Below are 13,660 nucleotides of genomic sequence, written 5' to 3'. Positions count from 1 at the left end.
TAGCTTTAGGCATCTAGGTCCTCAATTCTTGTTTCCCTTGGAGACTTGCAGGAGATCCTCAGGACCAGACCCTTCTGGCGGTTTGAATAAGCATCTTTTGATGTAAAGATGCAGTAAATGTTAGTTACTATTAAACTGTCTTTCTCAAGGCAGGTCTTAGCTATGTCTGTGAACTTTCTTCCCCTGTATCCATCAGGCCTTTCTCTTATTATAGAAAATCTTCAATATTTCATTCTGTCTTCTAGAGCTTCAGCTACTCAAATTTCGGTAATTACTGCCTCCCACAGTTTTTCTGCACAGGCAGAAGACAATTTGCATTTTGAAAATCATTTATGCAAACTAGCTAGAGTCCTAGGCAAGGAAGATAGGAAGGGTCAGATGTTGGCTTACATTTACTAAGTAGTTCTTGGGTACCATATCTGTGTGTGGCTGATGCTTATTTGTAGAGAAATCCAAACTCTCTAACAGAATGCGTGAAAGAATCAGGAGCGAAAAGGAAGAATTAAGTAGATTTAAAAAATGAAAGTAGACAATGTTTAAGGGAAGTACATCTGACTTGCAGAAACAAAATGGAGGACTGTTTATTTCATTTTTAAATCAAAACATTCCATAAGTGATTGCTGTATAATTTCAGAGGCCTCACTGATACATAGTTGGGGGACTAGGAAAGCCCCACTGTCCTGTACCATAACAACCATTTCATAGCTAATCACATGCAAACATAATTTGCAAAAGCAGAATAATATCACATGAAAAAGTTGGTTGAGCACATAGATCTCATTTTTATTTGTTTTTGTTTTTAGAGACAGAATATCACTATGAAGTTCAGACTGGCCTTTAACTCTCTTTATATTCCAGGCTGGCCTGGAACTCACAGTGATCCTCCTGCCTCAGCCTCCCCAAGTGCTGCTATTACAGGCATGTGCCACTGTGGCCAGTACCATCTTTAAAACAAAAAGTGCCATCATAACTGGATTGTGCCAAACCCGGGACATCTTGGCAATATCTACAAGCCTTCTCAATTCTTCAGACAGGCACATCCAAGGTCTCTTAACAAAAGCACTTCATTTGCTATTTTAGAATAAGTTGTTTGTTTTAAAAAATGTATTACCATGCACTTCTTGTTTGTTCAGAATTTTTCTATACAAGAGTTCTGTCATCGTATCAAGTACTGTTTCATCACTTTTCTGATGTAATGCTATGACTTTTTTTCTTTGAATATTCACCCATTGTATTGAATAGCTTAGCTAAATATAAAAATCAAAGACTCAGAAACGTGACACAAAGGTGCGATTCACAAATCACAATTTTAAAAAGTTATATATTCATGCTATATCAAAATAGCCACCCAACAGTGCCAAACACACTTATGCTTCACCATGGCTTAAAAGTATTTGCCAAAATATCTCTGCTCTGTTTAACCACTTTTACTCCCAAGATGCACTTCTTCCTGACAGCGTTCACAGCACACTAGAAATTAGTTACAGTCTTGAGGGTCACACTGATTGTCCTGTGTTCAGGACGCTCCGGGAGCCTGACTGCCTAAAATGAGGTAGATAAACTTTTTAAAAAGTTTTGTTGTTGGGGATAATTTTTAAGTTTTTTTTGAGACAGGGTCTCACTATGCAGTTCAGTCTTGAGCTTACTTTGTAGCCCAGGCTGGTCTCGAACTCGCAAAGAATCTCCTGCCTCAGCCTCCCCAGTGCTGGGATGCCAGGCGTGCACCATCAGGCCCAGCACAGATCTTAGAATTCTAAAATACTTAGCAAAAGGTGGAAAATGTCTGAGCATTTTGCCTATAAATGGAAAAATATAATTTTAAAAGGCTATGAAAGTGGCTTTACCTCATTTCCATTTAAAAACAGAATAAAAGGATCAAATTACAAAACTACCGTGTATCTTGGAAGCTGAGGACCCAATAGAAATATTGCAAAAACCCTTGCCGCAGTCCAAGCCTGGGACCATATAGGTGAAGAGGCTTCTAGTTAAGCATTCAGGGGCCAGACCAGCTGCTGCCCCTTAACCTTTGACCTTAAATTTCAAGCCCTGTCTGTCCATCTCAGCTTTAAGACTGATACAAGGATTCTCCACAGAAACCTCACTGAGACCTAGAATCCCGGGTCTGGAGGCAGATCCGGGTTCAGAGGAGCAGGCCTACCGGGGAAAAGGCTGCAGAGAAGCAAGCTGGACATAAAGATGGGGCCGCAGGTGCTGGGCCCCAGAACCGAGCTGGCTTAGAGCACACCAGGCAGGCCTGTTAGCAAAAGAGGCCATCACCCCAAAGTCCTTCAGGTTGCAGGGGGCAGACTGGGCACTAAACCAGCTAAAGGCCCGGAAGTGGATCGACGCGCGCTTTCTCCGAAGGCTGGCAGGCCACCTCGGACCTTGGCCTTTTTACGGGGAGCCATCGGCGAGGCGCCCAAGAGCTTGCTGAAGGAGCTCGACTTCTTCAAGCCGCGAGCCAGGTCCTGGAGCATCAGATCATCGGCCAGGACCCCCAGGAACGCGCTGGTGGTGGAGCCGAGGATGGTGGCGGCCACCTGGACCGGGTGCCGGGCCGCAAGGCTACCGCTGGCACCGCTGGTCGCATCTGGCTCCGTGACGCCTCGAAGGCCTGGATCGCCAAGAAGGCGGCGCAGCGCATAAGAGGAGCCGGGCCGCAGGTACTGGTAGGCGCGACGGCCACTGTGGTCACGGACGTGCACCTGGGCCCCCAGGCGCACAACCAGCAGCACCGCGGCGTCCTCGTGGCCGTGCAGCGCGGCCAGGTGCAGCGGCGTGTAGCCGCCGTGCGAGCGCGCGTTCACGTCCACCGGCGCGCCCCCACGCCGCGCCACCTCCACCAGCTGCAGGGCCATCTCGCGGTCGCCGCTCTTGGCGGCCCAGTGCAGAGCAGTGAAGCCAGACATGAAGTCGCGCTTGGCTGCCAGGCCGCGGTCGCGCAGCAGCAGTCCGTGCAGCTGGTGGGACCACCGGCCGCTGGCCGTGCGCACCAGCCACTCGTGCTCGGCGGGCTCCAGGGGCACGGTGGGTGGCGGCGGCGCGGCGGGCGCGTCCTCGGCGGCGTCGGGGCTCAGCAGGCGCGGGCCGGCGCGCGACAGGCGCCTCAGGTGCGGGGAGCGGCCGGCGCCCAGGCCGGGGCCGAGCCCCAGCCCCAGCCCCAGGCCGGACTCCTCCACGGACAGCCGCCTCCGGAACATCGGGGGGCTTCCGGGGCTCGGTTCCTCCGACAGCTGCCGGCGCAGGCCCTGCTCCTCGGCGCGGACCCGCAGCGCCGCGGGCACCGGCACGCAGCGCACCGGCAGCATGCAGGGCTTGGGCGGTGGCCCAGGCTCCCGTTCCGGGGCCTGTGGCGCCGCAGCCTCCGACAGCGCGCCGGACTGGTGGGCCGCGTCTCCCGGGGGCCCTCCCGAGGGCTGGGCGGGTGCAAGGGCCGGAGCCCCAGCCGCAGAGGCCCGCGCCCCCGAGGTGTCCGGTGGCCCCGAAGGCGGGGCCGGCTCTTCCTCGGGCGCCACCTGCCGCTGCGCCGAGGTGGACGAGGGTGCGGTTCCCGGGGCCCGGTGCTCCCCCGGGGGAATGGACTCGGCCTTCGACGGCGGGGCTGGAGCCCCGGGGAGGCCGGGCAGGCGCGGCGCCGGGTCCTCGGCGCGCGGAGGCTTGGTGCGCAGCACCACGAACTTGACGCCGTCGAGCTCCTGCACCACGGCCACGTCGCGGATGAACTGCCGGAAGCGGTCCCTGCGGGCGGCACGGCCGCGCGGGTCGCCGGCGTCCAGCAGCGGCTTGAAGCGGCCGAGCAGCTCGGAGTCGCGCACCTTCCCGCCGCGCTCCTGCAGGAAGCCCAGCACGGCCGCCTGGCTCACCCCGGCGGCCGCGGCGGCTGCGGCTGCGGCTGCGGCCAGCGCCATGCTCGCTCCTTGCCGCCGGCTCGGCTCGGCTCGGCTGGGCCTGGCTCGGCCCGCCTGGCTCAGGGGTCCGCGAGGACGTCCGCCCGGCCGAGCTCACCTGGGGAACCCCGAAACTGGACCTCGGTCGAGCCCGCGCCGCGCAGCCACGATGGAGCCGGACAGGGCCAGGCCGCTGGCTCGCTGCTCTGTCCAATGGGCGCCGGGCGCCATCCCCGTGCGCTGTGCCCGCCGTGCAGGTGACAGCAGCCGCCGCAGGCGCCAGGGGGAGAGGGGAGCGGAAACTCCCCACCGCCCCCCACCCCGATCCGGAATTAAAGGCGCAGTGCAGCGCCGCGCCTGGCTCGCTCGCTTCGCCGTTGCTAGGTGGGTGTGTTCCCTAGGGATGCAGCGGTGAGGCACGGGGGTGTTTTTCCTTGCGCAGTATCTTACTACCACAAAAGAAAACCGGTAATTTTTTTTTTAAGACCACCAATATCCAGTTTTTAAAAAAATTCCACTTCCTACAGGAGAACAGCTTCACGCAATTGACAGCAAAAAAAACCAGTTCTCTCCGTGTGGCAGTGTACACGTTTTAAAACTTACCTTTCAAAGAACAGGTGCTCTTAAAAGCAATTTCCTCGTGGTAAAATAAGGTTTTCACTAGATTTTTGGGACTAAACCATCAGAAAAACATAAAGAAGGAAAAATCACTTGAAATCACCGTTAAAATTTTGAATATTCTCCCCCCACCACGTGCTTATGCAAACATATTTATTCTTTAAAAAAAAAAAAAAAACGCAAAGTTGGAATCACTTGTGGTGCTGGGGATCAAGTCCAGGGCCTCCCACATGTTAGGCAAGCGCTCTACCCCAGTTCCTTAAAATTCACTCATTCTGAGAGTATTTATTGAGCGCCTGAATTGCGCCAAGATTTTTTCAGGCCCTGAGGCCTGTTAGCAAGAGTCCCAGTGGAGCTCCTAATTGGTGGAGAGCAGAAGTAATGAAGTGAATCTGAAACCTGCGCAATACGCTAAATATACTTTGGAAAACAGCGTGGTAAAGCAGGATGGTGGGACGAGTCCTGGGGGGGGGGGCAGTGAAGGCTTGAGAACAGGACGTTTGGTAGAGGACACTGGAGCTGTCTCTGTGGAAGGAACGGCCAGGACCGGGGTGGGATCTGTTTCTGGATTTGTAAACAGCGCTGTACTTTAAACATCTAAGAATGCATAGCTGGGCAGCGCGCTGTAATGCAGAGCACAGGACTCTGCTGGACTCCACTTGGGAATCCTGCTCTGTCTGAACAGAGTCGCGTGACCACTGGGAGCTCAGCTTTTCCTGTCTGAAAAGGGTAGAGTACACACACACACACACACACACACACACACACACAAGTAGTGCCAGTAACCCTCAGAACAATATCTGACTGTAATTTTTCAAATTATCATTAATATAGCTATGCTATTGCTACCTTGGAAAAGAAAGAGAACAGTGAGGCATAAAGGCCTCCCCCATCTCCAAATCCAGGTCCTCTGAGGCAGAGTTGGTCTCCAGGGTGGCGTGAAATGTAAAGTGTCCCCTTGCTTTATATTAGGAGCACCTCCCCCAGGGACTCTAGCTGTTCTTCAGAATCACTGGACGAGATTTGAGGGCCGAGGGTGGGGCCCAGCATGCTAAGCCCCTGGGTTCAGTCTCCTGCACCCAAACATTTATGTAGCATTACATTTGTCTTATTCCTGGTTGTATATATTTCCAGTCTTCAGTTCTTCCAAATCCTGCTCCTCCTAGCTTGTTTTTTCCTTCATCCTGGGGGTGGAACCCAGAGAGTGTTAAGCTATATCCCCAACCATCTTTGTAATTTTATTTTGTTTTCTATTTTGTAAACACTTTCATTGATGCTGTGTGTTGTGTGTATGTGCGCACGCACGCATGTGTGTATCTTTTTGAGTCAGGATCTCACTCGGCAGTTCAGGCTGGCCTTGAGCTCACTTTGTAGCCTAGGCTGATCTCCAGCTCGTAGTAACTCTCCTGCCTCAGCCTCCTGCGTGCTGAGATTACAAGTGTGAACCACCATACCCAGCTTTGTTACATTTTGGATACACATAATGATTACATTCATCAAGGGTATTTGTGCCTGTGCAAGATATATTCTGCTCCTTTTTTTCCCATTCCCCTCCCCTCTCTTCAACCCTCTTCTCCTCTTTAGTGACAAAAGCTTTATTTCTATTTTTCTTCTTTTTTTTCGTGTCCCTTGATTACATTCCCCCTTCGTTCTCCCTGGTTCCCCTTCTCATCTTAATATTTTCTCTCTCTCTCTCTCTCTCTCTCTCTCTCTCTCTCTCTCTCTTTGGTACTGGGGATTGAACTTTCAACCTTGTGTTTGCCAGGCAAGTGCTTATGCCACTGAGCTAAATCCCCAGCCCTCATCGGAATATTTTCTTCCCATATCCATTATGCATATATTTTTTTTGGTACCAGGAATCGAACTCAGGACCTTGCACTTGCCAGGCAGGTGCTGTGCTCCATTATACATTTTGATCTTTGTTTACACTTTCCATTTCTTACATCAGAGAAATGCGCTATTTACACATGTCCAGTTTATCTTCAGAGTGTAGTCTCGAGGTGCCTGTATTTACTAGAAATGTCCCAGGCTTATTCTTCTTTATGGCTGAGTAGTATTCCATTGTATAAAAAAAACCTTTATCCATTCATAAGTTGATAGGATTTGGGATGTTTCCACAATTCAGCTATTACAGACTGTGCTGCTATAAACATGGCTGTGTATATATCACTGTGGTATGATGTTTTTAATTCTTTTGGAAAGATAACACAAAGGGGAATGGAACCTCTAGTTTTAGTTTTTTGAGGAATCGCCACACTGATTCCCACAGTGGCTGCACCAGTCTGCACTCCCACCAACAGTGGAGAAGGCTTCCTTTTCCCCACAGCCCCCCCAGCATTTGTTATTGGTTGATCTCCTTTCCCCCACCTTTTTTTATTTTGAAAATAGTAAAATACAACAGAACAAGACAGAATAAAGCCAACTAAGATCGTACAGTGAAATTGGTACAGAACTTCACAGCAGGTTCCTGGGATAACAGTAATAGGTATCATGGTATATTTTGTTATCATTACAATAGTTGTTCTTTCAATCACATATATCAAAATAAAATGAAATACAGAACATTATAGAGTTTATCAAAACAGAATATTGAATAGAGCAGTACCATTAATCAGAAAAGAGCAAAACAGTAATAAAAATATATGCCTTCAAAGAGATGGTCGAAGGAAATCCCCCTTATTTGCTATGGTCAACCTCCCAAGAAATGCTCAGATTACTGGTTCCCATTTGCTAACAGGGGGATACAGGAGAAGGGGGCAGGGGAAGTGGGATGTTTGACTCTAGGCCATGTAGCAGTAGGTTCACTATTGCTTAGCAGGGAGGCAGGCTGGTTGCTTGGTTTCCCAGGGTTCCAACATGGTGTGGATCTCAGAAGACACCGGTGGTCTCCCCCTGGAAGGGTTGCAGTCTGCCACCCCACAGCTGCTTACCAGGGAGGGGAGCTGCTTGCTTGGTTTCCCAGCATCCTAAGTTCCCACTGGTTGATCTCCTGATGACAGCCATTCATTTCTGAGGTGAAATCTCAGCAAATTGTTTTAATTTGTATCTCAAATGACCAGTGATATTGAACATTTTTCATATATTTATTTGACACTTGTTATTTCTTCATCTGCGAAGTGTCTGTTCATTTCAGATGTCTATTTTTGGGTTGGGTCTTTAAAGGGATCTGATTTTTTTTCTGGTTCTTTCTGTATTCCAGGTAGTCATCCTTTGAAGTACAATTGGCAAAAATTTTTCCCCACACTATGGGTTGTCTCTTCATTCTGTTGATTTCTTTTGCTGTGTGAAATCTTTTTAAATAAACTCTTTGTGATACTTCCTGTGTGATGGGATTTTGCTCATAAAGCTCTTGCCTACCCTTCGTCTTCAAGAATTCCACCTATTCTATCTTCCAGCAGATTTACTGTTTGTATCTTAATATTTAGACCTTTGATCTGTTTCGATTTTAATTGAGTGCTTGGTGAAAGATAAACTTCTAGGTTTAATCTTTGGGACGTAGGAAGCCAGTTTTGCCATCATGCAATTTTATTTTAACACAGGGTCTCCATAAGGTTTCCAGGCTAGACTTGAATTTGGGATCCTCCTGCCTCAGTCTCCCAGAGTGCCAGGTTTGTGGGTGTGAGTCACCACTCCTGAGTTAGACAACTTTTTTTTCTCTTGTAAAAATTGTATCTACACAGCTATTTAATTATAAATTTTTGCTTAATGATGTAAATGCAAAATAAGGTATGTCTCCCATTGGAAGTAGAACTTTTAGGATCCATACACCCTGTAGTATTAAGCAGTCAACATGGGGTGATAAAAATACCTTAGACCAAGGGCCTACCTGCAGTGCGTGCTGTGGTGCTGGATTGAACCCGGGGACTGGCGTGTGCAGGAGGCCAGCTCTGCCCCCCCCACCTTTGTTTTTAACATGAAATGATGCTGGAGTCAGCTCGCCTTCCTAACTGCTCCCCTCCTTCAGCCCCACCCGCGTGCATCCTCCAACAACGGCCCCACGTGTGTCACACTGTGTGTCTCATCTCTGCTTTACTGCAGAGTCTTGCCCGTATCTTTGACTGCAGGGCACTGAGCCAGGTACACTGCCAGGACATAATCTTCTTGTCGTGGCGTAGAGAGGCGCATGTGATGGCCAGTGTCACCCAGCTCTGTGAAATGGGTGCTACAAGTGCTCAGAGGGTTGGGGCGGCAGCGGGGGCACCTCAAGAGGCAGCTGCGAAGTCAGGACAGGAGAAGGATTGGGAGTGGGATTGTGAAGGCTGAATTCAGGACACTGTATGCTGCAGTTAAGAGTGTATCAGGGTTACAGAAGAGTAATCTAGGCCTGGGTGGGATGTTAAATGCTGGTTTGGACTTTATCCTCTTTGCAATAGAATGAATGCCCTTGGAAGCTTGCTTCCTTTTTCTTTCATTTCTTTCTTTTCTTTTCTTTTCTTTCTGACAGGGTCTCACTATGTAGTCCAGGCTGACTTCAAACTTTGAGGATCCTCCTGCCTCAGCCTCTCCTGTGCTTGGGTTACAGGTGTTCCCCACCACACCCAGCTTCCTTTTACTTTTTTTTTTTTTTTTTTTTTTTTTTTGGTCTTTTTCTTTTTTATCAGTACCCGGGATTGAATTTACGACCACACACTTGCAAGGCAGGCGCATATGCCACTGAGCTAAATTCCCAGTCCATCCTTTTACTTTTAAAGAAGCAGCTTTAATTATTTTCTGGTTATCAAGTTAATAATGGTGTTTCCCTAATTCCCAGCTTACATAATGTAAAAAGAGCAGACCACCTGTTGGAAAGGCACTCCAGCTGTTTTGTTTATACTGTGCATTTTTCTCTGTACTCCCGTGGGTATCCCCAGAGCCATATAAATCACGCTGTGCAGATGAAATTGGACCACATGTTGGTTTACAACCCATGCCTCTGCGGTGTCATCCCGAGGCTGGTGTCACATGGGTGCAGAAGGGCCTTGGAGAGGTGACAGCCACACAGGGGATGGCCAGGGTCATGGAGCTGGGCCGGTGGGACGAGCGTGCCAAAGATATTTCAGAAGTGGAGCTTGTATTGTCTCGTGTTCCTTTTTCAAAGCTGCTGTCTGTGATTTTTATTTTGATAGTGACTTACTGTATTTTATTTTCTTGACTTTTTTGTGACATAGTGCTGTGGCCCTTGAGAACTCTCTTCCCTGGAGTGTAGAACCTCAGTCTACTAGGACTTCTAGCCTGGCCCCTTCTCTCCAAGGGGAGGAGGGCAGGATTCCCCGAAAGACCGGCACTAATCTATGTGGTTCAGGCTCATTTTGACTATGATCACCGAGAATGGATGGGATTATAAGCCGATCAAGCAGGAACTGCTGGTACAAGCAAAGTTCATTGACAGCAGCCCCGCTGGCTTCAGGCTCCCAGCTACACAAAGAAACTCGCCCTGGGCCACAGTTAATAATTAGCTGAGACCAAACTAGAAGCCTAGGCTGTCTGCCTATACTCATTTATCATGCAAAAATTAGATTACCAGTTTTTTAAAGTCAGGGTTCTAAATAGCTAGCAGAGAAAACTCATGAAAACGTAGCTTTCAACCTTTTGTCTGTGCATGTGAGCTCGCTCAGCTTTGATATTTTAAGTGATTAGCTTCCAGGCTGAGCAAATATCAGAGCAAGGATGCCAATGACATCCTGTTCCCAAGCTGCTTTTTTAATTTTGGTGCCCTGTTGCCAGTGAGGCCACAGAATCAATTCTTCCAGTGAGCCAGCAGTTTGCCCATAGCATTAGGAAAATCAAATCTAAAATGTGTATTTATAGTAAGGACAGGACTCCATCATGCACCCTGAATGTGAGGAAGGCAACAGAATAATTGCCTTTAACCCAGTCTCACATTGGAGGAGGTCAAGGAGGAAGAAAGTTTGAAGGTGCTCAAAGCTACGTTATTAAATAAACAGCTATAAAACTCCATCATCACAGCGTGTCCCGCAGTATCACAGGGCCCATTTCCACCCATGCTGCTTTCTGGGTGCCCTCCTTAAGGCCCCCTGAAGGCCACAGTGGATGCCTCATATTTGTGACGGTCTCGTCCCCTGGCAGGGGAGTGGTGATGGGTCCGTCGATTCATTAGCGCTTGGCCCATCACGGGCTCCCCTTCCGCCCTCCCAGGTCTCCTCATCAGGGAATCATCGTGGTAGGAAGAGGGGTGTCTTGGGCCCCCTGAGGAGGCAGGAGCTCCAGGGATGTAACAGGGATGGGTGCCCAGCACTGCTATTGCAAATGGACTTCACCCAGATAGTAAGCTTTTGTGGTGGTGATTTCCTTCCAGAACAAATCGTGTTCTGTTCTTGCTTACCAGCCCAGGGAAAGAGAGGGGCCAGTCCTCTCTATGGTCAGAGGGACTTTATTTGTGAATCTTAGCAACGAATGTCAGATTCTGTGCCTGAATGATACACTGAATTTGTGTTTTCCCCACTCATGCATCAGAATGCTTCTCTGACTGTCCAGACTATTGCTTGGTTCCTGGGAAGGGACCCAGCAGGCCTGGCTCATGGAGATTTGGAAAGCTGTTTCCTGGCTAGGTGACCTGCAGTTTCTGTCCTTTGCTACTCTTCTAGGCCTGTTTTATTCTAACAAGCAAGTTTTTGTTGTTTTTGCTGTTGTTGTGTTGTCTTTTTGAGATTCATTTTGTAGCCCAGGCTGGTCTTGAACTTGCAGTGATCCTCCTGCTTCAGCCTCCAGAGTGCTGGGATTACAGGCTTGCACCACCAAGCCTAGCTCTAATAAGCAAGTTTTGATTGAAAGAGTTCTGCCTGCCCTGCCTCCCAAGTGAGGCATATTTTGGGGCTCAGTTTTTTTTTCTCATGGATCAGTGTCTGAATTAGAAAGGGCATCATTCAAGAGGCCTGCAAAGAACTGCTTAATGGTGCCCTTAAGAAGGGGAGTCCCTGCTCAGAGCCCAAACGCCACCCCACCACGGCCGCCCATTCTGATGGGCTTGGGGCTTCTGGTCCCCCCTGCTAAAAAGATGAAACCTACCTGATTGAGTGATATGTACTCAATCTAGAGCAGCACAGAATATTAAAGAGAGGAGGCAAGTAGATAAGAAAAGAGTTTAATGAGGGGGCACAGAGGGAGTCCACAGAGAAGGCTGTGGGGCTCTCTGCAGACAAAGGGCAGGTTCTGCCTGATACAGCCTCTGATAGGGTAGGGCTCTGGGGACTGATGTGAGCTGATTTATTTCGTGAGAGTGCAGGGGACTGGGTGAACCTTTACATTCCTGGGCTTTGGCAGACTTTGGGGAGGGAGAAGCCATAGGGGCATCTAGGAAGAAGGAGGTGTGCATTATCAGGATACAGCTTTGAACCATAGCCATGGCGATTGTCTCTCAGAAGGGGATCTAACATTCCCATCTTTTGGTGTTAGAGGGCCCTCTATCTCTGGAGTCTCTCTATCTGCTTCCTGCTGAGAGGGGGTGGTGTTGGGGCCTAGGGTAGAAGGGAATGGGATTGAGGGGTCCGGTCCATTCAATTCTGTGAGGTTAGGATGTTGCTCAGTAGTAGGACTTGTTTAGTAGTTGTTATGGATTAAGAATTGGTGGTCGGGGCTGGGGATTTAGCTCAGCGGCATAAGCGCCTGCCTTGCAAGTAGGCAGTCGTGAGTTCAATCCCCGGTACCGATAAAAACGAAAAAGACAAAAAAAAAAGAATTGGTGGTCAACTTAACACCAGCTGGATTACATCAGCATGGTAATGAGCGAAGATACTCTACCTGAGGATAGTTGCCAGGATAAATAGGTGGAGAAGAAGGGAGGGGTTGAGGGTTGAGGCACTGAGGGCTCTCCCGTGAGTTGCTGTTTGAGCTGTTGGTTCTCCTGGAGAAGCTCTTATCCTCACATCAAGCATTGCTTCCTGGCTTCGGAGGGGAACACATGTGCTGCTTGGTCTCCAAGATGAACTCATCATGCTGCTTCCTGGCACGTACCTGACTGTGCTTGTCGTTGGAGAAGCTTGGGACCTCCATATCACTGAGGATGGCTGTGGTGCCTTTCAGGATAGTCCTGGTCTTTGCTGTGAGTGTGACTTCTCGGCTTCAGCATAGAACCCTCATCCCACTAGTGCAGCTCCTTCATCCTGCTGGCATGGACCTTGTAGCTTCCACCGCTGACCCTTGGGCCTTCCTGGCATGGATCCATAAAAGAGACTGGTGTGAATCCTTCTTGTGGGCTCTGGACCTCCAGTTGGACTCGTGGGAGGCATTGTCCTGAGCTCTGGGTTTTTATCTGGACTCATGTGGGACATTGCTGTGGGATTTAGGCTCTTGACTAAATAATCTATGTCTTTGGTGTTTCGGATAGATTTCCTGCATTGTACTGTGTTAAATCCTGGTGACCATTATAAAAATAATATTATAAACTCCATGTTTTGATCCTAATTGTTTTCTGTGTACAACCCCTGATTACAACAGTAGTCAACGCCTGTATCCTGGCTTGGATAAACCATGAGAGGAGCCTGAAGGCACAGGGACAAAAAAGCAAACAATTATAATAATTAGTGAACCCATAATGGCAGTAAGGTGGGAGCCCATGTGTCTAGGGGTCCCCACCATGAAGACCAGCAGGTAGATTTTGAAAAGCACTTGTCTGCTTTATGTACCAGTTGCCAATTGTTTGAGTTTCGTCCCTGGTCTTTTACAGTATCCAACTGGTTAACAAATAGCAGTGCTCTTCTCCCACATGGCACGGTGTCCCCGTTTTCCTGCTGTGAGAATACCGAGTGCAGTCCCTTTAGTGTGTCTGGGATGGAGATTACCAGGCAGCGGATGACACCTCTGCCTCTGGGTGATGTGAAACCAGCGTGGGAACCCCTCTACCTTTACTGCAGCTGGAGTAGCAAGGTGTACCAGGTCCGATTTTCTTAGGATGAAGAGTTGCAGTTGAACCTGTGGGCTTAGGAATTTTAATATAGATTAAATCTCCTGGAGATAAAGGAGGGCCTGGTGTGTGTCCCTCACAGGGTTGAGGGAGGCAGAGATCTGTGTATTGTGGAAGAAGGTGTCGGAGGACCGAGAGAGCCGGAATGTGGTCACTAAGGGAGGAAGATCAGAAGGCGAGGCGAGCTTTGTAAGACAAACGTCTACCGCACATAAGCTCAGAGGAGTCCACTGAGCAGGCGATGGGGAGGGCTGGA

The 13,660-nt window shown here is 49.2% G+C and overlaps 1 protein-coding gene across 1 annotated transcript; it reads right to left on the bottom strand.

Annotated features, from left to right (window-relative positions):
• Nucleotides 1-556: 556 nt before the first annotated feature.
• Sowaha (sosondowah ankyrin repeat domain family member A) lies at nt 557-4,044 on the bottom strand. Its single transcript, XM_005001261.4, has one exon. The coding sequence runs from the start codon at nt 3,906-3,908 to the stop codon at nt 2,289-2,291; it is 1,620 nt and encodes a 539-aa protein (XP_005001318.2). The 5' UTR covers nt 3,909-4,044; the 3' UTR covers nt 557-2,288.
• Nucleotides 4,045-13,660: the final 9,616 nt, after the last annotated feature.

This window comes from Cavia porcellus, unplaced genomic scaffold, assembly GCF_034190915.1.
Source record: "Cavia porcellus strain 051 isolate PalLab524CR breed Dunkin Hartley unplaced genomic scaffold, mCavPor4.1 scaffold_19, whole genome shotgun sequence".
NCBI classification, from domain to species: domain Eukaryota; kingdom Metazoa; phylum Chordata; class Mammalia; order Rodentia; family Caviidae; genus Cavia; species Cavia porcellus.
Note: the sequence above shows the minus strand (reverse complement) of the source record. Positions and strands in the feature narration are given on the sequence as shown.

What these genes read in the sequence shown, in the direction of transcription:
- Sowaha (XM_005001261.4), bottom strand. Translation starts at nt 3,908, where the DNA reads ATGGCGCTGGCCGCAGCCGCAGCCGCAGCCGCCGCGGCCGCCGGGGTG.